This window comes from Pagrus major, chromosome 7, assembly GCF_040436345.1.
Source record: "Pagrus major chromosome 7, Pma_NU_1.0".
NCBI lineage: Eukaryota > Metazoa > Chordata > Actinopteri > Spariformes > Sparidae > Pagrus > Pagrus major.
Window position 1 is genome coordinate 28,659,459 of NC_133221.1, and position 23,549 is coordinate 28,683,007.

Below are 23,549 nucleotides of genomic sequence, written 5' to 3' on the forward strand. Positions count from 1 at the left end.
AAGGGAGCAAATCCTCATGAGTGATAAACTGGAAACATAAAATGATTTTTTTTTTCTAGATAAACGACCAGTGAGGATTGTACATTCCCATTTGCTTTAACTAAAGATATCAGGCCTTGCATTTGTTTATCGATTGATTCAACTTTATTCCTATTCTTATAGACTTAAATGTTGGTGCAAATGTCTTGTGTCAGTGTAATTCATTCACATTGTCTGTTTGGTAAAACAAAACAAAAATGCTCAAGGAACTTATTTAGAGACATTTATTTTATTGATAGTTTGAAACAATTCCCTCAGAATTACATTTGAGGTCAGTGATAATTCAATTGAATAATAATAATAATAATAATACATTTGTATGAATTGGTTGTACATGTAGAAAACATATCAAATAGCATTAACATTATCAGGTTTCAGAACTGTACCATTTAAAAAAAAGACACATTTAGCTTACTCACTCACTCACTCACTCACTCACTCACTCACATTCATACGGCCTCTTTGTCTCTCATCGGATGCCAGTCCTTGTTCGACAGTGAAATGGCGATTTGACTGCAGCAGAGAGCGAGAGACATACAGAAGGGAGCGATGAAGACATTCAACGCACACATCCACAGGGAGCGCAGGCATGGAAGGAAGGTGTTGCTCAGCTGTATGCAAGGCACCACAAACCTAGAATGAAAGAGCAAGAGAGGATGTTATTTAAATGATTGTTTCTAAAAATTCTGTGTATGGGTGTGTGTGTGTGTGTGTGTGTGTGTGTGTGTGTGTGTGTGTCAGGACAGACAGAGGGGAGAAGACTTATTATGTGAGAAACTGTACATTTTTAGGAGTGTGACCCAATCAAAGTGAATTCCTTAGATATCCTTACATATCAGAAAACAGCCTTACTCTGCCTTTTTGTGTAGAAGAAATTAAGACTATTCTTATCCTGATCTGGTTGGGATAGGTGTGAGCAAGATATGTAAAGGTTTTTGCCTGAAGAGAGCAGCGTCTGAGCCCAAAGTCTGAGCCCAAAGTCTGAGCCCAAGAAGTAGTAAAGGAAAATCTTATTCTGAGTCATCGCAAGTACGATATCATTACATTAAAAACTACCATCTTCTTAACCCCCTAATTAACCCTGTCATCCACTATGAATTCCTGAGCTAAATGTTCAACATTACCCCAATGTTAGTTTTTTTTCATATCAATTATAATTCCACCATTTCAGGCTTAGAACTTAAACAATTATTTAATAGTTTATTTACGTGATTAATCATTTAAGTCCATTTACAAGGGAAAATTTTACTGGCAGGGTTGCCCAAAGTGGGGCCTGCAGGTCAAAGTTGGCCCACCATAAGGTTTGATTTGGGCCAACAGGTGTTTCTAAAAAGTACAACAAAAAAAGGGAAAAATAATAATTGCAATTACAATATTTAATGCAAATAAATGAGATTGCCTTTATGCGGTAAAAATGCTGTTTTAATTGCTAGAATCCCAGATTATTAATTATGATACTCTGATCTGAGAAGGGAGAGCACCATTTCGCATCTTAACAACAGGCTACAATACGTTACAAAGGGTGTTTGCTTTTAGCCTGTGGCCAACCATTAAGTTGGAGTTTTGTCCCTCCAAGGAAAAAAAGTCTGTTCAAATGATAACCACGTGTTGGGCATTTCAATTGATATTGAACATAATCATTGATGCAGCCCTACAACCTATAGACATGTGTAAATGCAGGTCTTTGCTTAAAGGGACACAATGTATTTTGGAGAAGAAACTCAAACTCAGAATTCTAATATTTATGATAATGAGGCAATAATACAAACTCAGAAATATTTATTTTTTCCATAACTGACTAAACAAGCTGTTCTCAGAGGAAAATAAGGTCCCAGAAAACTGTTTGAAGCTAGAAATGTGGCAGGGTCCGCCACATAGAAACAAAATAAAGGAACCACAGGTTTAGAGCCACTGGGCTATCACAGTGTATCCTCTGTATTCACTGTATTTGATGTATGAGTGGTTAATGACTGTGTATAGGTGTGAATTCCAACATGTGGGAGCATTTTTATTGCACCAGCATACCAGACGTGCAGACAGGCGAGAATGGCCAGGAAAATACCACAAAGGAGAGCGAAGGGCACGGCAAACAGCAAGGAGAGGCAGCGGTACGTCCAGATACGAGTCCTCTCGAAGCCGACCACACTGTACAGCCACACTTGGTCTATGCTGCGAGGTGCTACAGGCTCTGCCAGCACATCACTAACCTCCACCTACAGACAAAGAACAAAAGTGGCACAAGTCAAGGCAACTAAGCCTTTTTATAGAGCATATTAAATAAACGAGCACTGACTGGAGTGCCTCACAGCCTCAGGTGAGACAAGGATTACTGAGTAACTCCCACAAAATGACAGTTACAATATAAACGTGATATAAAAGCATCATAAGTCATCAGGAATGGCCAAATTCCAGATCAGAATAAAAACACACATTTCTGGCATATGTACAGACATTTATAGACAGAGGCCCACAGAAATGGGCTACGCAACTAGAAAAACCTGTGGGACTGACGATAAAGAAATCTGTTTTACTCACATTCATCTGGTTCAAGACATGCTAGAGGCAACTTAGAAATGACTGAAGATCACGTGCTTTGCTTGGCTTTTAGGGAAAAATACAGCTGCATGTCATGAGCATGCCAGTGACAAGAGACATTATATTTTCTAAAAAGACACCCCACTGGAGGCATAACTAAATAAAATAGGGCCTGGAATGGAACCTTGGGGTACCTCACACGAGATAACAAATGATTATATTGTATGTTTCTATACTGAATGTAATTATGTATAAATGTATGTTGCAGAAAAGAATTACGCAACTTTAAGGTGTCACCCTGAATGCCCACTACATATTTAAGACACAGCAGGGGTGACCAACAGAATTAAAACCACACCATTTCCACAGTCTTAACAGAGTTAGCAGTGGTGAAAGAAGTGCTCCAAACCATTACTGAGGTTAAAGTATCAAAACATTAAAGGTCCTATATTATGCTTGTTTTCACGCTCATACATTTGTTGTAGGTGTCTGCCATTGTTTTTGCAACCATGGTCGTGCGAGGGACATGGCTAAGGTTTGAAGGCACAGCTTCTGAATACAGGCTGTGTACATTTCTCTGTGGTTTGAGGGTTTTGTTACTTTCACAGAATTTATATAGCACCTACATTTTATAGTAAAAAAAAAAAAGACAGGAAATCTCACTTTCTACTATATAGGACCTTTAATGTAAAATACTCCATTAATGGCTAAACTCCTGCATTCAAAAGTCCTTGCCGAATGTTGCTACTTGAAGAAAAAATACATAAATATAAGCAGCAAAATGTTCTTAAAGGTCCAGTGCGTAAGATTTAGTGGCATCTAGTGTTGAAGAATACCCCTTGGCTAGCCCATTCTGATCAAAAAGACGACCATAGGTGGACAGAGTGTGCAAGCGCACCCACTTATTTTGTTTCGCTCAGAAGGCCACTGTATGAGGAAGTGTTGCCTTGCCTCACCCTGCCCTTACAAGCATGCTCCCTCTCTACATATAAAGGCTCATTCTAATTTAACAACAACACCACAATTCTTGTTTCAGGTGATTATACACTAATGAAAGCACAATTATGGTTATTATATTCTATTTTAGCCAATAGATCCTCCTAAATCCTACACACTGGACCTTAACGTGTCATAAGTAAAAGCACTCTGCTCTTGTGACTGATTAATTATCATATATTACATAATTAGATTGTTAATATTAATGCTTCAGTGTGTTAGCTGCATTTCAGATTCATGAAGCTGTTATAAAGTCAAAGTTGTGTGAAGAAAACTTTATCCAAAATCTCACATAAAATGAGCAAAGGAAAATGAAAGAGAACCTTTAGGTGCTGGTTGATACCATAAGGGTCCCTGTTAACAGGACAGGTGGGTGGGGGCGTGGGTGTGGGTGTGGGTGTGGGTGTGGGTGTGGGCGTAGCAGGGGCAGGAGGAGGTGTCGGAGGTTTGGGCGCTGGAGTCGGGGCTTTGGAGGCAAACTCTGGAGGAGGTGGAGGAGTGTTTATCTGCTCTTCTCCTCCAACGTCCTCATCACTGTCGTCATCGATCTTACACTCCACCAGGCAGTCATCGCTCACCATCATCATCATCCTCACTGAGGGACACAAAGATGGACACAAAGTCAACATATGAAGACTGAGGAGATCTTGTCTGACATTAACATGCACACATTTATACTGTAAACCAGTTCACACACACACACACACACACACACACACACACACACACACACACACTCGTGCAGGAGATTACAGGCATGTTGAGTGTAACAGCGAGCTGAGCACTGGCACTACCACCTGTTCTTTAGCCCCCAAAAAGGGAGCCATACCAAAATCTGTAAATAGCAGCTGGTAATTATAAAGTGACATTTTTAAAATGAAATACAGACAGTGCAATCATTCTGTACATGTATCAGAAGTAAAATTACTTCATTTTTATGATTAAAAGTCATCGATTTAAATACTTTTAATCAACTTGCATGTATCAGATTTGATATACAGTATACATGGAACAGGTGCTGCATGGCGAAAAACTGGCGTGAGTCATATCCTCAGTGAGAAATCTTCGTGGCAGATCCACGACAGGGACAGCATGAGTAGAAATGATGAATCATGTCTAACTTACCTTTATCTTAATGGCCCCTTGCAGAGAGACGGCGCAGGGCAGCCCTGCAGAGAGTGCTAATCTAAAATGTCAATGAGATCAGTTCAACCTCTTAATCATAATGTCCCTCAGAGCTGATCTGGCACATGGGAACTCACACAGAGTCCTAAAGTGTTTGACACTGACTTAGAGCAGCAGAAGTGCTAATGTGGGACAGTGCCTCTTATTCTGTGTGTGTGTGTGTGTGTGAGAGAGAGAGAAGGGGTTATTTTAGGAGGAGGAGTGGATGGGTCTAAAAGATCCTGTTACAGCACTTGGGTGCCGTCGTGACACAGAAACTGAAACAATGAAAGGCACAAACATACAAAGCAATACATCAATAATAATAATACAAATAATAATAATAAAGGGACAAATCCACCAGCTCTACTGCAGCAGGCCACAAAACAGATTGGAAGGCACGTGCTCTGATAATTGAATCCAGTTACATATTACATTCATCACTGATTTTGGGAAATGGGAAGCTTTGGGGGGGTAAGTCCCATATTGAAGCAATTTAAATACACTGACAACCCCTTAGTCATTCATCACTTATTCATCTTTATTGTATTCATATTTTTTTAACCACATATACAATTGGACACAGTAAATTTAGTGACATCATCAAACAGTGATCCAGAATAACAGGGTGTTTTCATCATAGAAGCAAAATCAATTTCAAAAAAGGATTCTTCTTCTGTTTCCAATACTGAAACACAACAGATGGGAGATGCCATATGTAAAAAACATTTCAAATGCTTCTGAAGTCATAGTAATTGTACACCACACTGAAAAAATTCTGAAACACACATCTGAATGTGACCTGTGGATGGTGCTAGATTACAGTCAGGGGGGGCCAAAATGCGTGGATGAATAAGACAAGAGTTTTCGACCGTGGCTCCGAAATGTCGCCTTTGCATTCACAGTTTAAACCAGAGGAAGTCACTAAATCCTCTCTAACATGGGGGCCATTTTGGCTCTTGAGGCTAGGGCACAGTTTCCAGTTGAAGAGTGAGTCAACCAAAGCCCTGAGTGAGAAACTCTTACTTATTCCTTCGAAGCCGAACCTGAGTTAGCCCGTCTCTAACTCTGCAAAAGCCCTGAGTTTCGGCCTGTGTATCAGGCCATGTATCACATATGAAGGGGAATGTGTTTTCCATCTTTGTCTGTGTGTGTGTGTGTATGCCTGTGTGTATGCCTGTGTGTGTGCTAACGCTGCATGCTGCTATAAAGTACTGACCTTTACAGTTTTCCAAAATAACATCTGTGGAGCCCCAAAATGTTCAACATTTAATGAATATAATTGATTATGAAATAAATATTCACATGAATAAATTGTGTTCAACATATACATATATAAATGAAACAATCATTTGTGAAATAATTGAAGAAATTGGCATATTAATACTTGAACTATTTATTTTATGGGGTGCCCAGCGGCAGTATTGAGGCTGACTCCTTACACAGCAGCCTGGGTTGAGTTTGCTGCAGGTCATCCCCTCTCTCCTCCTGCCTCCACCGTCTCTCTCCAGCTGTCACTATCTACATAAAGCAGAAATGCTGAAAAGAAGTATGAAAAAAATAAATGAAATAGAAACTTTGTAATATTCCTTTTCATGAAAGTGGTATAGTCACTGCCCTCTCACCTATAACATACCCCCTGCCTCCTAAACTAGCAAGCTCAACAACTGCTACCACATTTAGCCAGTTAGCTCCTGTTAGCAAGAGCAATAACAATGCCAAATTCAGTCATTATCGACGAGCCTAACTAGCTGCTACTGTAATTAAACAGAGTAGGCCTTAATAGAAACATTAACTAACATCTCCTGTAGTCACCTGAGCTTGGTTTATAACTCAGCATCCAAGAGAAGAGACAATGTTAATGGCAGCAGCTAATGTTAGCCAGTGAATTTAGAAAAATTCTGCCACATTTTGATTCGAAAGATGTTTCCGAGAGAAAGACTTTCTGTCTTTTTGTTATTCTTTCTGCAGAACAAAAAAATTGGACAGACTTTTCTCTGTTGTCACTCAAGTCAACAGGAGGCTTACACTGCTGAATAATAATTCAAGCTAACACGCTAACCTAGCTAGTTGGTCAGTTACTTTAGGTAGGTAGCTGGAGCAGCCTGGTTGAGCCAAGGTTTGAAAGCTACATAAGTTCTGTTACAGTGCCCGTGTTTATTCACAGCAGCCTCTAGTTTGTGCCAGCTGTTGACATTGTTGTTGCTCTAGCTAACAGGAGCAAACTGGCTCCTCTGGTTGTTAGGCAGGGACTTATGTGATTGGCTGAAAGGTGGGAGGATGGTGACATCACCATTGCCATGATTAGTGACAATATGAAGTAAAACTTTACATTAAAGCAACATCATGTATCTTTTTTTACCTTAAAAGCTTCAAAATAATTTTGATGGTACAGTGTGTTGTAACAGGGTGAATGTTGTCTCTGTCTGTAACACTTGTCTGCACTGTGTAACTTCAACATACACGTTTTCAACACATAACATTGTTATGATGTAATGAGTTTGTAGTTAGCACCTACATTACATCTGACAAACTGTTACACACCTGGGATTAGTATTTAGGACAGTGGTGTGGTACTCAGAAACTGTGGAGGTGCCCATTTCTACATAATGTTGCTTTAAAAAAGTCTCCCAGGAAAAAAATGTCTTTATGAAATAAAATCTTTTGAAAAACAGCTAAAAATATTGTTATGAAAATGAATGATAAAATAACAATTTAAAAATACTGAGTTGAGTTAGAATCATTTCTTCAGTTATTTCACAAAATGTTTGATTATATGTATTTTCACAGTTTATCTATGATTATTAAATAATTTAATTATTTAATATTGGTCACTTTGGGGTTCCATAAACACCCTCCTTGATCACATTATTATTTTTTTAAACATAATACGCAGAGTTCAAACCCATCAGGTTGTTTTCAAGTGAAATAAATGTGAAGAGTAAAAGATGTGAAGGCACTCAGGCCCCAGATCAGTTTTCTTTTTTCAACTAAAGCAAACATTATAAGGGTGAGCCACAAGGGGGCAGCTTTAGTCTTTTGTTGTATCATGGCAACCACTTTAAAAAGTCAGTCTGGTGATATCACTGGCAATGTCACATCCCTGATTCTTCAAAAATTGCAAAAGCCTGGAGAACAAAAACAGACCAGAACATAAAAAGACCAAAAACCAGCTTGAAAACAGACACACTGGACGTACAGTAACACGGCACCGAGACTAGTGGCACTATGAGATGGCATAGACGCAAATATTATACATGTGTTGAAAAATAAATCAAGATCTTCACCAAATGTATCATCTGCATCAGCATAATCATCATCGTCAAATAATAAATCAATAATTCCAGTCATCCTCTCCTCTCTCTTAGTCCACCGGTCTGAAAAGGGCCCGCCCTCTGATGCCAAATCCTGCTTTTTTGGCAGCAGGGGCAGCTTGAGGAAGAGCAGAAGAGGAGGAGGAAGAGGGAGCAGAAGCGGCGGGGGCGGCGAGGGTGGACTGCTGCACGGGAGGCTGGCGAGACAGGAGCTCCTTGAACACCGAGTTCATCTGACGGCTGATCATATCCTGAAGGGAGAAAGGAGAAGGAAAGAGACGTGGAAGGTCATGAAACTGATGACGCCTTCCAGTGGACAAAGGACCTTTTGTCTCGTCCCAGTGTGAACTGCTCAAATGCACAAGTTCATCCAGAAGGTGATCGATAAGATTGATGTCAGGTGTCTGTGGCCACATTAACGTTTTTTGGATGATTGTTGCACTCTGTGAGGCTTTATCATATAACATAATTATTCCTGCATCGCTAAAGTCTGACACTACACGCTTCCTCGCTTACAAAGTGCAAAACACATCATCACATAATGTGTTGATCATCTGACATACACACACAGACTTCATAGACATAGACTATAGACTTCGAATACATTCACACGGTGGCCGTTTTTCTCTGACATCACGCTCAGGGTGGGAAACTCAAATGTGGAACTGCGATGTTCCTGGTTGCAAGTCATATAAACGTATGAAATCTGACAAGTTATCATTGTCAATTGTTGTCAACTGAAAAGGCAGTGGATACAGAAAGTCTGGAGGGACATTGTGACATAGTTCAAAGTAAAACAACATATCTGATAACAAGTTAACTTCCAACCCCATGTAAGCAAATGTACTTGCGCCCATGTGTGCCCCTGGGTGTGTTGGTCTTAAAGTCAGGTGTGGTCAGGCGCACTGATGGCGCATTGCTATCTTGAGGCAACAGAAAGCGACTGTGCCGCAAACCAGCAAAAAGCTGGTCTGAAGTCTGTTTGCTGCTATTTAAAGAGCTCATTATTCAGACAGTGTGATGGGCCTACACAGTTCACAACACGCGTACACTCGGATTTTATGATAAGAGAGGCTGCTTTCAGTTATTTTAAATGTTTCCATGCACGCAGTAATATTACTGCAGCAAATATCGTGGCACATTTAATCAGCAAAACTAAAAGCTGAAGAAATAAATGTTTTTCGACAGGATCTGAAGGTTTTATCAAGACAGCTGCTTCACTCCAAACTAGAGTAGAAGAACACAGAACATTCATTAACGTGAAACACTAACCGATCCTGTCGGCGAGTCAGGAGTTTTAAATAATCAAAGAAGTTTATCTGCTGTTCCTCGTGCACAAATGTGCATGTGAATGTAGAGACACACATATCCTCTCTGCTGCTGCAGCTAATGTCATTAATGTCGCATTTCACCCCTCTCAAACCAGCCATTACTGATCAAGATGATACTTTTTATGACTTACGGTCTGTTTTTTGTCTGTTACAAAGCTAGCTGAGCATGCACAAATCACTGAAAAACGAAAGGAAATGAAGTACAAAAGTCTGATTAGATCGATTTCCTTTGAGGTTACTGTATCATTACTGTCTTATCTTTAGCCCTTGACACTGAAACACTGCAGGATGTAGCTTCAGCAGTGTCAGCACATTAACAAGAACAATCTGTTCATTTCTGGGACTGTTAGCTCACTATTTAACAAGCAGGTTAATTGAGCAAGGTTAACTCAAACTGCTGGCTGTGTGCAAATGAGATGTGCCACAACAGCAATCCTGTGTTAGCTAATCAGACACCAAAGATAGTTTGTAAGCTGATATTATCTAAAGACCAAATCTGAAGACTGTTCCAAGAAGCAGGTGGTAGTTTTTCAGTCTACTGATTTCCGACTAAGTAGGCCATCAGAATTAACAGACATTCAAGAGCCTCACAGGTGCCGTATGTCAGTCTGAGTCCTTTGTGTTTTTTATTTTGTGCAGCAGGATGAACTCCTAACCTTGTCGACTGTTCTCTCGGCCTGACCAAATGGAGGTCTGTCTGGAGGTCTGAAGCCGCCCTGTCTCACAGTGTCCAAAGTGTGTCTTCGCTCTTGAGACCTAAAAGACAAAAATAACAGAGGTGAGACAAAACATGACTGTCGTATGGATAACTACACTGATCAGCCACAACATCCAAAGGACCAACAGGTGAAGTGAATAACATTGATCATCTTGTTACATAGACATTTTTTTCCGGCATGTCCCATGTGCAGCACTGGAGGCCAGGTCAACACCTTGAGCTCTGTGTCACGTTCCTCTGAGTGCTCCTGGGCTGGTTTTGTTGTGTGGCGAGGTGGACTGTCCTGCAGGCTAGGGCCAATGCTATTGGGTAGTACCATTGCCATCAGGTGGTAAACATGGTCTGCAACAGTGTTTGGATGGGTGCTGTGTGCTAAGTGGCATTCGCATGAATGCCAGGACCCAAGGTTTCCCTGCATAACATTGAGTTGTAACAAGATGATCAATGTTTTTCACTTTGCCCGTCAGTGGTTTTAATGTTGAGGCTGATAGATGTTGATAGATTCTCATTTTTAAATGCCAAATCGGATCTGAGCGTTGGCAAGAAAAGCTTCTCTCCATCTTCTCACACAAGACTTCATATCACTTTGGGACAGTTCATATCATATTGGATCATGGCAACTGTCCAGATTTCCGTTGAAAGTTTGTGTGAAGTTTTAATGTGGACACTACGCTGATGAAAATTCTGTTTAATTCTGCTTTTATTAAGTATTCTTTTGTTAATTTGCTGGTTTGCCGGTCTTAGGCTTAAAAGCAAATCACACTGGTCAAAATCGCCAAGCTGTGCCGTTAGACTGGATGTTATCCTAAACGACCTTCAGCACCTATATGAAAAGATGGTCATAGCATATCCTTTGTTCCATCTGCTATTGGCTCTTTAAAGAAACTATGACCTCCATGATCTATTGTAACAGTGTAGGTGATGCAGCTCTTGTGTTGTGTTTGTGTATGATGTATGTACAGTATTGGTGTTTGACTACCGTCTGTTATACTCTACTCTAAAAAGCAAATGCAGACGAGGCTCTTGTTGTTGTCATTTTGCTCTTTCATGGCTAAATTTGCACTTTCCAAGACCACCACTTACACATGTATGATCATGCTGATGCTGTGAACAGGACTGTGCCTTTCATTAGCTGCTATGTATGGTATGTGATTACCATTAACACACTTTCATTTTAAACCTGCAGTTGCTGATTCTGACCATTGCCTATTTACACCTCCAGCAGACAGAGCAACATTAGTATCGTGTTCAGTTGTATTTCTGTACATTCGAAGTCCAATATTGTCTCTCCATTAAGCTTTTGTTTGGTCTCGACAAACTCCTGAGGGAAATATTCGGCTCCTTAGCTGATAATGTTTCGCTGTGTTTGTCTTACTTTGTCTGTGTGCAGTTTGGTGCTGGGTAGGTCGTGTACATTGGCTTTTTATTGCTTGTTCACACGAAACGACCCAGATGAGAGTGCTGAGAGTGAACCAAATCAGTAAAGTTGAAGGCCGTAAAACCAAAACCATAAGCTGAAAGACACTAAACAGCTACATAGAGCTGAGCAGAACTGCAGAGTGACTTAAATACATGTAGCCATATCATCCAAATATGAAAGTGTTGATTGCAGCAGCGTCACAGTATGATAATGTAAATGTTGTGCTGTTTCTCTGTTATTTGCCTTTATGCTGATGTTCCTCGACAGACAATAGTGCTGTATCTTCATGTGTTATACAGCACTTGCATATAGTATGCGTCATGTCCAAGGAGTGTTTCAGTCTTACACTGGCAGGTGTCGTGTGGCGGGGGAGGTTGGTGGCTTTCGATTGGGACTCCCTTCACTTCCTCTCTGTCTCCCAGGCAACGAAGCACTGTCGCTGTTCACCCGCATCCTGTCAAGACGTGCATAGAAACTTTGTAACTCTGTGTTGTGTGTGCATTCATGTGCAGTAATGTGAAAATGAGTATTTCTATCCGTCTGTGTGTGTTTGGCTGTCAACATCTATTGCTACACGTGCTTGCTGGTTTGAATGCATTCATATATTGCGGTGTGCACTCAGGTGTGTGTGCGTGTGTGTACGTCTCGGTCTGTGTGTGTGTGTGTGTGTGTGTGTGTGTGTGTGTGTGTGTGTGTGTGTGTGTGCGTGCGTATGTACCGGGTTGTGTTCTCCGTCTGTGGATCTTCTACTGTCAAGTTTCCAGTGCTGCCTCCTCCTCCTCCTCCTCCTCCTTCCTCTCTTTTCCCTCGCTCTGACCTGAGGGCGGAGAAGAAGACAGAGATATATTAGGAATATATTTCACTACAGAAAGTACAACCAGTACAAGTTTAAAAATTAGATAAAGGATGAGAGACAAAATAATTGTAGGAGGGAGCAGAAGCAGGAGTGTGATTTTTATTTCTGTAATCTTTTCTTAACACTATGAGGCAGAAATAGTGGGTGGACAAAATAATGCAAACTCCTTAAAACACAATGCAACAGCTCGACAAAATTCTACCTGTAAAACTTGTAATATTACATTTTTGTTGAGCCTGCGCCCATATTCATTTAAATGTATGATGAATTTTGGGTATTAGTGGTGTTATATTGTAAAATATTACAAGGTATTTCTGTTAATTTGTCCACCCCCTGTTTATACAACCTGTACTTTAAATGTTACTACTACTATAATTACTATGGCTAGAGATAATCATGGAATGGTATACGGCAACATGAATTAGATATGAAGTTTAAAGGGGCATGATGTAGTTTTGGAGAAGGAATTCAAACTCAGAATTGTAATATTTCAACATTAATGACGTAATAATACAAACTCAGAACACAGTTTGAAGCGAGAAAGGTGGCAGGGTCCGCCACATATAAACAAAGTAAAACAGTATAAATTGTGTTGTCCTTTAAGGTCAGTTTGTTTATTCGGTTTATTCAGTCATGAAAACAAAGAGAGTTTGATTATTTAGTTTGTTTAGGCAGAAAAAAATCAGTCACTGAAGATCTTTCTCTTCTGGTTAAAATTTCTTCCCCAAAACTACGAAGTGCACCTTTAAAACACCCACATGCACGAGTAAAGAATGTAAAACTGATGTTTTAAATACTTTTCTGAGAGTGGTGCTTCCAAATCTTTTTTTAACTATTTAATGAGATTTTTCTTTTTCATGGCATCCGACCAGCACACCGATTTTGGGGGGGGCGGCTGGCTCTGGGTCTGAGGAATGAGATGCAGATGATTCTTTTAATCTATTTTTTCCTTTTTTTCCCACTTTGCATGAAGACTAGAAGCAAGGGAAAACAGCTAGCGTGGCTCCGTCCAAACATAACAAAATCTACCTACAAATACAGCTAAAAGTCACTCATTAACACGTGATATCTCGTTTGGTTAATCCATACAAAAACCGACAAGCTCTGTTTTTTATGGAGGGTTAAAAAGTCTGGAGTCTTGTCGTCAACATGAGGATGTCACAGCTCCTGGCCATGAAATAGTACAGCACATAAAACATAAGCAAACATAACCTAACCATCTCCCTGCTCTAGTGACATATTTAACAGGCAGATACGAGAATGATAATGATCTTCACGTCTCATGGGGGAGGCTGTAGCTCAGAAGAAAGAGCAGGTTGTCCAATATTCAGAAAGTGGGTGGTTTAAACCCTGGATCCCCAGACTGCATGTTGAAGTATCCTTGGGCAAGATACCCAAAATTGCTCCAGATGGCTGTTCCATTGGTTTGTCAGTGTGTGCAAATGGCTTAGCAGAGAAATATAGTGAGGTGCTTTGAATGGGAAGTGCTGATGAGCAGGTTGTCCCCACGTATGGCAGCCATCAGTATGCAAGACTGTGTGTGTGAATGGGTGAATGTGACAAGTGTTGTAGAGCACTTTGATTAGTTGGTAGACTACAAGGCGTCATTTAAATGCAAGTCCATTTACCATCTAACTTTATGCAAGAAAGCAAATAAGTATATTTCCCAGAATGCCAAACTATTCTTTGTTAACATCAATGTTAACATACTGTGCCAAAAAAAATAAAAATAAATCAGACTGGTTGTGTGGTCATGAAAATGAAGTGAATTCTATAATAGAAGATTATTACACAGGAATATCAAAAACTGAAAAGAGTCATTCTTGCAGTCCTTACAGCACCCCAGGGTGCCATGGTGTTCACTTTTAGAAAAACTGATTCAGTTTCAATTGTCCTGTATTCTGTTAAAGAAATGTGGCACTCAAAAAACAGCATTTTACTCAGTTGGAAGGAAGATACAGCAAATTATTGGAGTCAAGACTCAAATGGCTTTAACTGGGACAGAAGCCTCCAAGAGCCAATTCAAGAACCACGGCCGTTATCAAGGAGGATTATAGTATCTCTGGTTCTGAATATGGTGGCAATGGTTGCCTGAATGATTCTGAAGTAGAAACGTCACTCACCCATCCAGCACGCTGATGTACTTGTGAGGGATTAGACCCTTAACCCCTCCCACTTCGCCTCTCCACCAATCACAGGAGGCCTTGCTGTGAAGGATGAGAAGGTCTCCCAGTTTGAACGACAGCTCCGCTGGAGATCTCGCCACGTAGTCAAACATAGCCACCGCCTCCCACTCTGTACACACATGCAAATACACAGCACAGTGACACACAACTCAGACACTTTTTAAAAATTGATATTATCCAAAATATTTATTAAAAAGATTCACGTATGCTTATGAATCATATTTTAAAAAGGCTATTCAAACTGTAAATAGGTTTTGTTTGCGGTACATTCACGTAATTAATATGTCTTATGGAATCCTGTCTCTAGTGTGTGTGTGTGTGTGCATGTGTGTGTGTGTGTGTGTGTGTGTGTGTGTGCTGTACTCACCATCCTCACTGGGCAGATGCTCACTCTCTCCGTCTCCCTCCTCTGTGATTGGTTCACTGCAGACAAGCATTAAAAATGAAAGTCGGTGGTCATGCACAGTTCCTCTTCTGTCAGACACACAGACAAACCGTCATACCGCCGGCTTGCTGTACAACTCCTCACTTCGCTTTTGCAATTTCACATAATCCTAGTACTGGTGTGAGATTTCTCAAATGACTCCAAAAAATGTAGTTTTCTCCAGAAAACAACAGACCAAATCTCTGCTAATTCTCTGTCAAATGTCAGAAAGTATAAACATGTTGATGAAGAACACAGAGAGTTTTAGTGAATTCCCGAGAGCGGGTGTTAGAAGTTTCCATGGACACTGTCGATAGGCTGGAGGCTTGTGTTCAATTTTAGTCAGCAATCGGCTTAATACTGTTAAGCAGTTTTTACACAAAGCATTGCAACGGCACAGAAACGCCTTTGGCATGGCATGAAATTTTGTTTCAAGAGGATGAGCCGTGAAAAAAGGGGGAAGCTACTCTATGTACTTAGAACCATCTCAGTCTTAAACTCTGAGATGACCTACTAATCTCTGGGGCAAAGTGAGGCTGTCATTCATTCACTACGAGTCATCCAAGGACAGACATAAGTGAAAGAGCGATTCTCAAAGTGAAGATGATATTTCCAAAAGGAAATCATGGAAGCCAGTTGGATCACATATTCCAGTTGGAGTTAATTCAACCATTCAACTAGTTTTAGCCAAATACGTTGAGACCATTTTCAGTTCCTGCTTCCTCTCTATCACTGTGGTTTTTAAAGTTCATTGTCTCCTAGTTTACTATTTGTAATTTTGAACGCTGCTCACATGCAGTTCATTGCCTCCTCCTGATCTTTTCAGCATGCGCTAGATTATGTCATTATTCAAGAGGTAATTATTTTTCTTTTGGTACCGTATTTGTACTTATTGTTGTTAGTCATAATAAAACAATTTTCTAATAATAACTTTGCCTTGCTAATTGTGAACCCTACCTAGATTTCAGTTGATTCTCCCTGCTTCTTTTGGCTAATAACATTAATATTAATAATTATTACTTAAATAATTACAGTGCAGTTTAGAAAGAAATAAAAAGCTTTTTTAAAACTGCTGCTAACTGTAGCTGCCATTAGCCTGGACTCTGCCCAGACAGGGAGCTTGGAGCACTGAGGGAGTGTTGGTACTGTTATGTTTTATGGGACCTGGGGTGGTGGGGAGGACCCAGCAGGGAATGCTGGTGTGGAGCAGTACTGGAATGGGTACCACCAGAACCAGAGCCAGGTAAGCAGGCAACTGAATCAGGGTCATCAGTACAGTACAGAGGGCATTTGATTTATAGTGGCTCCAACCAGGACTCTGACTCCCCCAAGATGATGAAGACAGAGCAGATTCAGGCAGGGACAGGAGAGGCATGAGGCGAGGGTGGAGCGAGAGGGAGGTTGGACATCGTTCAGTGCCAACCTCCAGAGGCCTGATACTATCAGACCAATTAACTCATGAGGTATTAAAAGACTGGAAAGGCTGAGGCTAGCTGGTTAGCATGCTAACTTTAGTAGATATCTCTAAAACACAACAGACTTCTTTGACATACCTTCAAAACTTTTATTTATCTTGATTCGTTTATCTTGATAATGTAAGCTCATTTTAGTTACTGTTTTTGTTTTTTTAATTTTACCTTAAATTCTTACATATTGCACAATAAAACATTAATTACTGATGTATCAATTTTGATATATTTTTGACTTGCCAGATAAGTTTACTACAATTTGTCTGTTCAACTAATCCCACGTTCACATCAATGACTACCCATCACTCACCAGTACTCCTGCTCCAGTGTCATGTGCTTCTCATAGACAGGGCCTGGCAGTTCTGATTGGCCGGGGTAGATGATGTCATGTTGGAGGATCATGGTTTTGACAAGATCGTTGACCTGTGGCTGCCTAGCAACAGCGTCATCAGATTCCAGCCCCCTCAGCAGGCTCGGGCCGAAGCAAACGGCTAAGTTGTAGGGCTGCATCATGTTCTCATCGCTGTACTGAGACACACTGGGAAAACACACACACGCACGCACACAAAATTAACTGTTATTTTTGACATGGGTGTTTTATGGCCATAGCAGATATTACATTACACTGGGTTACGCTGTAGCTTACTGATTGAGGAAAGCAAAAAGGTAACGCATCACGATGAGGAGCGGCCGTGGGAAGGTGGAGACAATCGCTTTAATCTGCGCTGCTTTCTCTGTCACCCCCTCGATTTCTGACACAGGAGAGAAACAAGATGAGCCAGTGCAAAATTTAACTATTAGAAGAAGTTTTATTTGCTGCAGTTACAGTCTTTCCGTGCCTGCAGCATTTACAAACTGCGTCAGATGCACAGATCCTGACTTAACTAAATGTTGCGACAAGGACTTAAACTACCGCTGGGTGGATTTATCAGGCCGCTGACGGGAAGTGTTTATGGGGAGTAAACAACCTGCAGGCAGGTTCACAACCTTGATTAGCTGTGCAAATTGTGACTCAGAGTGTCTGTTTTGGAAAACAGAATATGCCTAAAGGAATAGCAAGGAGACAAGTGAGAGAGATAACAACAGGGAGCAAACAAGACTGTGAGATGCACCAGTAGAGCGAGGAGAAGTTGCACCACCTTGCATCAACACTGCATGTATTTGTTATAAGTTGCTTTGTGTGTGGAACATCAGTAAAGTGGCAACCGCTGTGCAAGTCTGCTGCTGAGGCTTCACACAGCAACATCACAATAATCAGGTTTATCATTCATATGCAAAACGGTTTACACACATTCTACCATAAATTAGGGCGTGATTCCACCTAAACCAAGGAGGGATTAGCATCTAGAAACCAAATGATGCATAAATAACAACTGGAAGAAGACCTGAAAACCTGCATGACCTGAGAACAAAAACGCACACAGACACAGAGTTATAAAAGGGGTCTTACGGACACACTCCAGCAGCTGAGAGTAGCTGTCGTAAGGGAAGAGAGGAGGCTCAAGCCCCCTGAAGTAGAGCTTCAACACGCCAGCCACAGAGTCCAGGTCGCACTCACTGTCTGACAGAGGATCGTCTCCTACAGGGTGGAGAACAGACATGTGAGATGAATGTTTGAATTGTGTTCCTCACAGTGTCTAATAATTGTGAGTACTGTATGTAGGAGTTAGATCATTTTGATTATCATCATAACTGTAGAAATCATCATCATCGGTGGAAAAAATAGGTAAAAATCTATAAATCACTCCTTGCTTTTTTTGAAACACGCAATAATCAATATTTTTATATTAACAAAGGATTAAATAATGACTCTCGTGTCACTCATAGTGATGAACCTACAGAAAACTATCACCTCCTCTGCAGTTTCTCTCGGCTCCACAGAGCTTTTTAGCGTATTTCAGATCATTGTGTTGGTTCACTCACACAATTCTCTAGCTTCTTTGCTTTGGGCTGCAGGCAGCAGCTATTTTCAGTGAAAAGGCTCTAAAAACTACCTGTATGATACTTGTCCAGCACCAAACACCAGGCAGACAAAGATAGCTGGTAGTTCTTTATCCTCTATTCAGGTTTTTTTCCTTGCCACTATCAGTTGGTAAAATAAATTCAAATGTTAAAAATAGCATTAGCTAGCTAACAGTGTTAGTGTTACCTTGTCAACAATAATGCTTAGTAGCTTATTTATTTCATTTAACTGAGTAGTTGCAAGAAAGAAAAAACAACAACAACAAAAAAAAAAAATTCTCCCTTTAATCATTTTAAGATGATTTCAATATGTAAGAACTGTTCACCTTTCAAATTCATACTCCAAACAAATAGGGGCAGCATATCACTGGACTAATGGCTAACTGCCGCTAACTGTAGCTGCCATTAGCCCGGACTCCGCTCAATCATAGCAGTTATGTACTTAAGGTATCCTTGACAAATAGCAGCTACTATGCTCAGACGAGGGCTTGAAAATTGTCTCTATTTTTTTCATTCTTACTTTATCGACGGTGATATGTTGTGGTTTCTTGCTTGTGACAAATGTACTTATTGTAAGTCGCTTTGGACGAAAGCGTCTGCTAAATGCCCTAAATGTAAATGTAGTTGGTGAACAAAGTGGAGCATTGAGGAGCTCAAGAACCAATAAAGAAGTCAGTTATTACAGATTTAAAGTTAAAATTAGTTCAACTTATGTCTCACTGTAAAAGCTAATGGGTTATATTATTTGTTACATGACTTTTTAATGTAACGTAAGTTCCCATGAAGTCAAAATTGATGTTTAAGTATTTTTATCACATTTTGCTCTATATCTCACCGATACACCAGTATCAGGCCCAACAATAGCAAAAAAAGTCTTTTTGTAGGTATTCTGAACAGTATTTTAGAGTTTGTAATTCCTGGAAAATGTCCTCCGGCAGCTCTGCTGCAACTCTTGACAGATATCTTTACTTGTTGCTAAAGTAACTGCTAACTAGTGCTAACCAGCTGCCTACCAGTGGACACCTCTGGACCGGGCCCGGCAGAGGCCATTGACAGTACCAAGGTGATTTATGGAGTTTCCTGATGGACAGATACAGGTAGCTACATTGCTAAACTAACTGCTTACTGCTGCTGAATGTAGCTGCCATTAGCTAGGTAGCTCGGTTAGCCGTGCAGCTAGCGGCCATATTTGCTGGCTTAGCCCCAGGGAGCCAGGAGCCACACTCTGGATGTAACACACTCAGAGGTTTACATCCCTAATCATTCAGCAGAAGTCAGTAGTGCTGCGACAAAGACATGATCCCTCACTGGCTTCCCACCACCTGGATCATACAATGTAGTTTGAGGTGCTACTACTATTAGAAAAACAGCTCAATGCCGTGGGAATTTTTAACCCTCAATACCCATGTGCTCAGTATGTTCTGAGGATTAAGTATATAGTATGTATAGAGCCAGAGTAATAGAATTATGAGCTGCAGAGGTTTCGCTTAAATTTTGGAAATTTGGAAGGTAATCTGACAGACATTAATCCATTAAAGAGGTTAGAGAAGATATAAGATGTAATGTGTGTAAAGACCTGTGTGTTAGATCTAAAACTGAAACATGGTTGTTAAAATAGTGACTTTACTTTTCTCCAGCAGAGGAAAATGTGGTGCAGTGTCGGAGGCTCATTTACCTCTCTCAAATGCATCTCTGATGAGGTTAACCTCCCTTTGTGAACCAGGAACTCTGAATATCCCTTCATGGTGGAGGCCTGACGGACACACACATTCACATTACATTACACATTCATACGCCTGACGGTCCATACACAGGATTGGGCACACATACGCAAACAAGTGCTTTCATCTACTCATTCTCACTGCCCAAAGCTCTCTCAGCACGGCTCATTGCTATATCATAAAAAACTGACTCACCATGAAGGTTTATGAAACGGATGCAGCTTTCAACCACCACAGGAATCTGCTGCCCAGAGCTCTGGAGAAGACAGATGAGTAGAGGAGAGATGAGAGGAGGGTGTTAGAGTCAGAAGGAGGGAGCAGATAGATATACAAAGAAAGGGGCCGATGTAGAGAATAACAGCCATAACTTGAAGAGAAAATGTGTGAAGGAAGACACAATACAAGGAAAACAGTGATTAAGGGTTACAAGAGCGAAGGAATAACACTGAGTGAGTAATAAAATGACTCAGTGCTTATTTACATTTATACTGAGACTAAAAATACTGGAATCAGTCTGCAAAACATCCAGTGTGTTTGAAGAATCATCTGACATTTTGTGCAGACCGTTAGATGTGAAGATACCAGTCTTGTATCTGTTCATTAAATGTGAAGCGAGCTAGCAGCCCAGTAAGCTTATACAGCTAGCCCGGCTCTGTTCTCTAGTTGTTTAATCCATACAAAACTAGAAAAAAAAATGGCAATATAAATGGCAGTTATATGCTGGAACAAAATGTTGTTACTTTTGGACTAGGGACGTCAGTTTTAGTTAGTTTTGCGTTGTATAGCCCGACACCCATTAACCAGTAACCTCTTAATTATGCGCAAAAAAATCTAAATGTCTTGAAATAAAGGATGTGGTTTCCTCTTAGTCGGGCGCTCAGTTGACTCAATGAGCTGTGGTGCATCACGCAAAGTCAGAGCTATTTCCACACTTCACTTTGTCGCTGTGCCGGAGCTGCAGAAAGAGAGCACACTGGGCTGAATGTCCCAGTCAGCAGTGATGATGTTACAGGTAATACAGTTAGCTTTCGTTTGTGAGAGCTGTCCAGCTGTCACTTGTTAGAGCTAACGTTATCTTGTCTGCCCTGGCTAGCTTGACTTTTAGCTTATCATTCTTCTTCTCAATTTTTTTCCCCATGTGTTTAGTCACAGCAGCACTCGATGGCTGAACATGCTCGTTCAGCCATCCCCTAGCATAGTGCTAGTAGTACTAGGCTACTATTCTGAAGACTAGCATCGCACATTTGAACTACAGACTGCTTTAGCGAGGCCATTAGCCACAGTGTATCTGAATGCAAATTAACCTATAGATGTGTAACCATTAAAAAATTATCTCTGCGCTTAACCGCTGAAGTTACTTCTTTGGACAGAGCACGCCTATCTATCCTCTTCCGAGTCTTTGTGCTGAGCTAAGCTAACTAGCTGCTGGCAGTTGCTTCATATTTATAGCACAGACATCAGAGCGGGATCAATGTTTTTTATCAAACTCTCAGTAAGAACATCAGTAACTGTACATCCCAAAACATAAACCTTTACGTTCTACAGACTCCAGGGTGCACAGTAGTAGCTACAGCCCTGGTCACTGTTGGGAAACAGCCCTCAGCCTGCATGCAGTTGCAGTACAGAAGCAGTCAGCGGTGAGGTTTGGTACCTGTGTACGAGACATTCTCCTTCTTCTTCTGCACAGAGTCAAGCACAGCACAGAAGACACAGAGAAAAAAAGCAACGATTAGAAAAGGAGGCAGAGTAAGAAATAAGGGGAATAAAGATTTAGAAGCAGTGGGAAGAGGCGCACATAAGCACACATACACTCGATAGAGGAGTCGAGAGAGGAGGCAGCAAAGAGGCCAGTGCATTTTAATCCCTTTCACAAGAGAGGAAGAGATAAAAGGGGGGGAATGGAGGAGAGAAAAGCCAGCAATAAGCTATAAGCATGACCATACACATGAAGGCAGCAGTAAATACACTGGGGGGATGGACTGTCAGTGTGTGCATGTGCTGCAAGAATCCCCCACCAATTCTTCTGCTTCAGTGTGACGGGCTTTTCTAAATAGTTTCCTTTGGAGGGTTGAACAACAGCACAGCGCAGTGCAGCAGGCAAATAAAAACCAGGTAAAAACAAGGGTGTATTTCACAGGGACGCTTTTTTATTTTTATTCTTTTGCATGTTTGTGTGTGTGTGAGTGTTACCTGTATGTAGGAGATTATGTCTGTGGTGAAGAGTGTGTGGCAGAATTGGGAAACAGGTCTGGACTTCCGAACACGCACTGATCGAGCACATTGCATTCTGGGAAATATAATAAATAAAAAGCTTAATGCCATTTTAACATGTAGGTATTAATACTGAAGATCTAATGATGCCTGTTACTTTCTATGCCCAAAATTGCATTTTGGTTAAAATTTTGTTAATCTCATTCCTCTTCTCCTCGTCCTCTCTGCTCTCTCCATGTCTCTATGCCTCTCTCAGTCATACTCTCTGAATTCTTGGCTCTGTAAATACACTGTTTACCTGGAAGGGTCACTGTCGACAGCCTCAGCTGAAAGAAAGAGACAGAAAACAAGTGAAAGGGTAAGGTTTGGTTTACAATTCTGGTGCAAACAATGAGCAGCAGTATTAAAGGGAAACTACACATCAACGTCTGTTTACAGGTGTTAGGGAGCACTACTGCATAGGTGAAAAATGTAGACAACAAGTGTGAGGTGTGGTAAATGTCCTCAAGTGATGAGTCGGTGTTGTCTGGGGGTGAAATCTACAAGTTGGAAAACAGCGAAAGCAATCTACAGGTGTGGAGCAACACAGAGGCGTTTAACTGTGTAGACTTCTCTAGATGCGGAGGCAAAAAAAAGGGGGAGAAACCGCACTAAATGGGTGAAACAGTGACAGGCTCTCAGGGGTTTCCCTTTCTTTTTATGTGTCTCTTCCTATGGACTGATTGGCTTAGCTTAACAGCCAATCAGAGTGATTTCTCTCGGGTTCTGCCGACGATTCCTCATGCTCAATTGGTCAAAAAACTGCCGACTTGGGCAGACTTGTGCCAACAGTGCATGGTGTGGGACACACCATGCAAAAAAAGGCATGGACGCACACCGATGGCCCTGACAATGACTGACAGCCAACGGTCGTCCTAGTGTGTCAGGGCCTTTAAACTTTTAAGAGTTAAAAAAACCCCCAGTGGCATCACTGATCTTTCACAGACTTGACGACATTGCCTTTGCCATCATCTAACACTGTAGTGTAAGAGTACCTTTCTGTATGGCATCTTGTAGAAGGTCATGTTTGGCTTGAAGTTTGGAGGTCAGAGAGCTGCTGGTGAGGAACTCCTTCACTTTCTAAGACAAAAAAAAACAAAAACAGGTGTTACAGTATTTTCCTCAACTGTTTCTGAAACTCTGTTTCAACTCTCAAAGGGTGAA

At 40.9% G+C, this 23,549-nt stretch overlaps 2 protein-coding genes across 2 annotated transcripts in view; both read right to left on the minus strand.

The window, feature by feature from the left end:
• Nucleotides 1-488: 488 nt before the first annotated feature.
• Nucleotides 489-4,157, minus strand: cav4b (caveolin 4b). Its single transcript, XM_073469586.1, has 3 exons — nt 3,894-4,157; nt 2,065-2,252; nt 489-672 (listed from the first exon to the last, which is right to left on the minus strand). Exons 1-3 carry the CDS (start codon nt 4,155-4,157, stop codon nt 489-491), a joined length of 636 nt encoding a protein of 211 aa, XP_073325687.1.
• A 3,279-nt stretch (nt 4,158-7,436) lies between these two features.
• LOC141000366 (SLIT-ROBO Rho GTPase-activating protein 3-like) overlaps nt 7,437-23,549 on the minus strand; it is a 34,868-nt gene continuing 18,755 nt past the window's right edge. The window contains exons 11-24 of the mRNA XM_073471074.1: nt 23,381-23,465; nt 22,645-22,672; nt 22,326-22,422; nt 20,331-20,391; nt 20,090-20,167; nt 17,903-18,031; nt 17,099-17,204; nt 16,763-16,990; nt 14,927-14,982; nt 14,497-14,668; nt 12,236-12,334; nt 11,864-11,971; nt 10,036-10,135; nt 7,437-8,299 (exon numbers count right to left, since the gene is read on the minus strand). Coding sequence (XP_073327175.1) covers nt 8,099-8,299; nt 10,036-10,135; nt 11,864-11,971; nt 12,236-12,334; nt 14,497-14,668; nt 14,927-14,982; nt 16,763-16,990; nt 17,099-17,204; nt 17,903-18,031; nt 20,090-20,167; nt 20,331-20,391; nt 22,326-22,422; nt 22,645-22,672; nt 23,381-23,465 — 1,548 coding nt within the window. The 3' untranslated portion in view covers nt 7,437-8,098. The remainder of the gene's footprint in view (nt 8,300-10,035; nt 10,136-11,863; nt 11,972-12,235; nt 12,335-14,496; nt 14,669-14,926; nt 14,983-16,762; nt 16,991-17,098; nt 17,205-17,902; nt 18,032-20,089; nt 20,168-20,330; nt 20,392-22,325; nt 22,423-22,644; nt 22,673-23,380; nt 23,466-23,549) is intronic.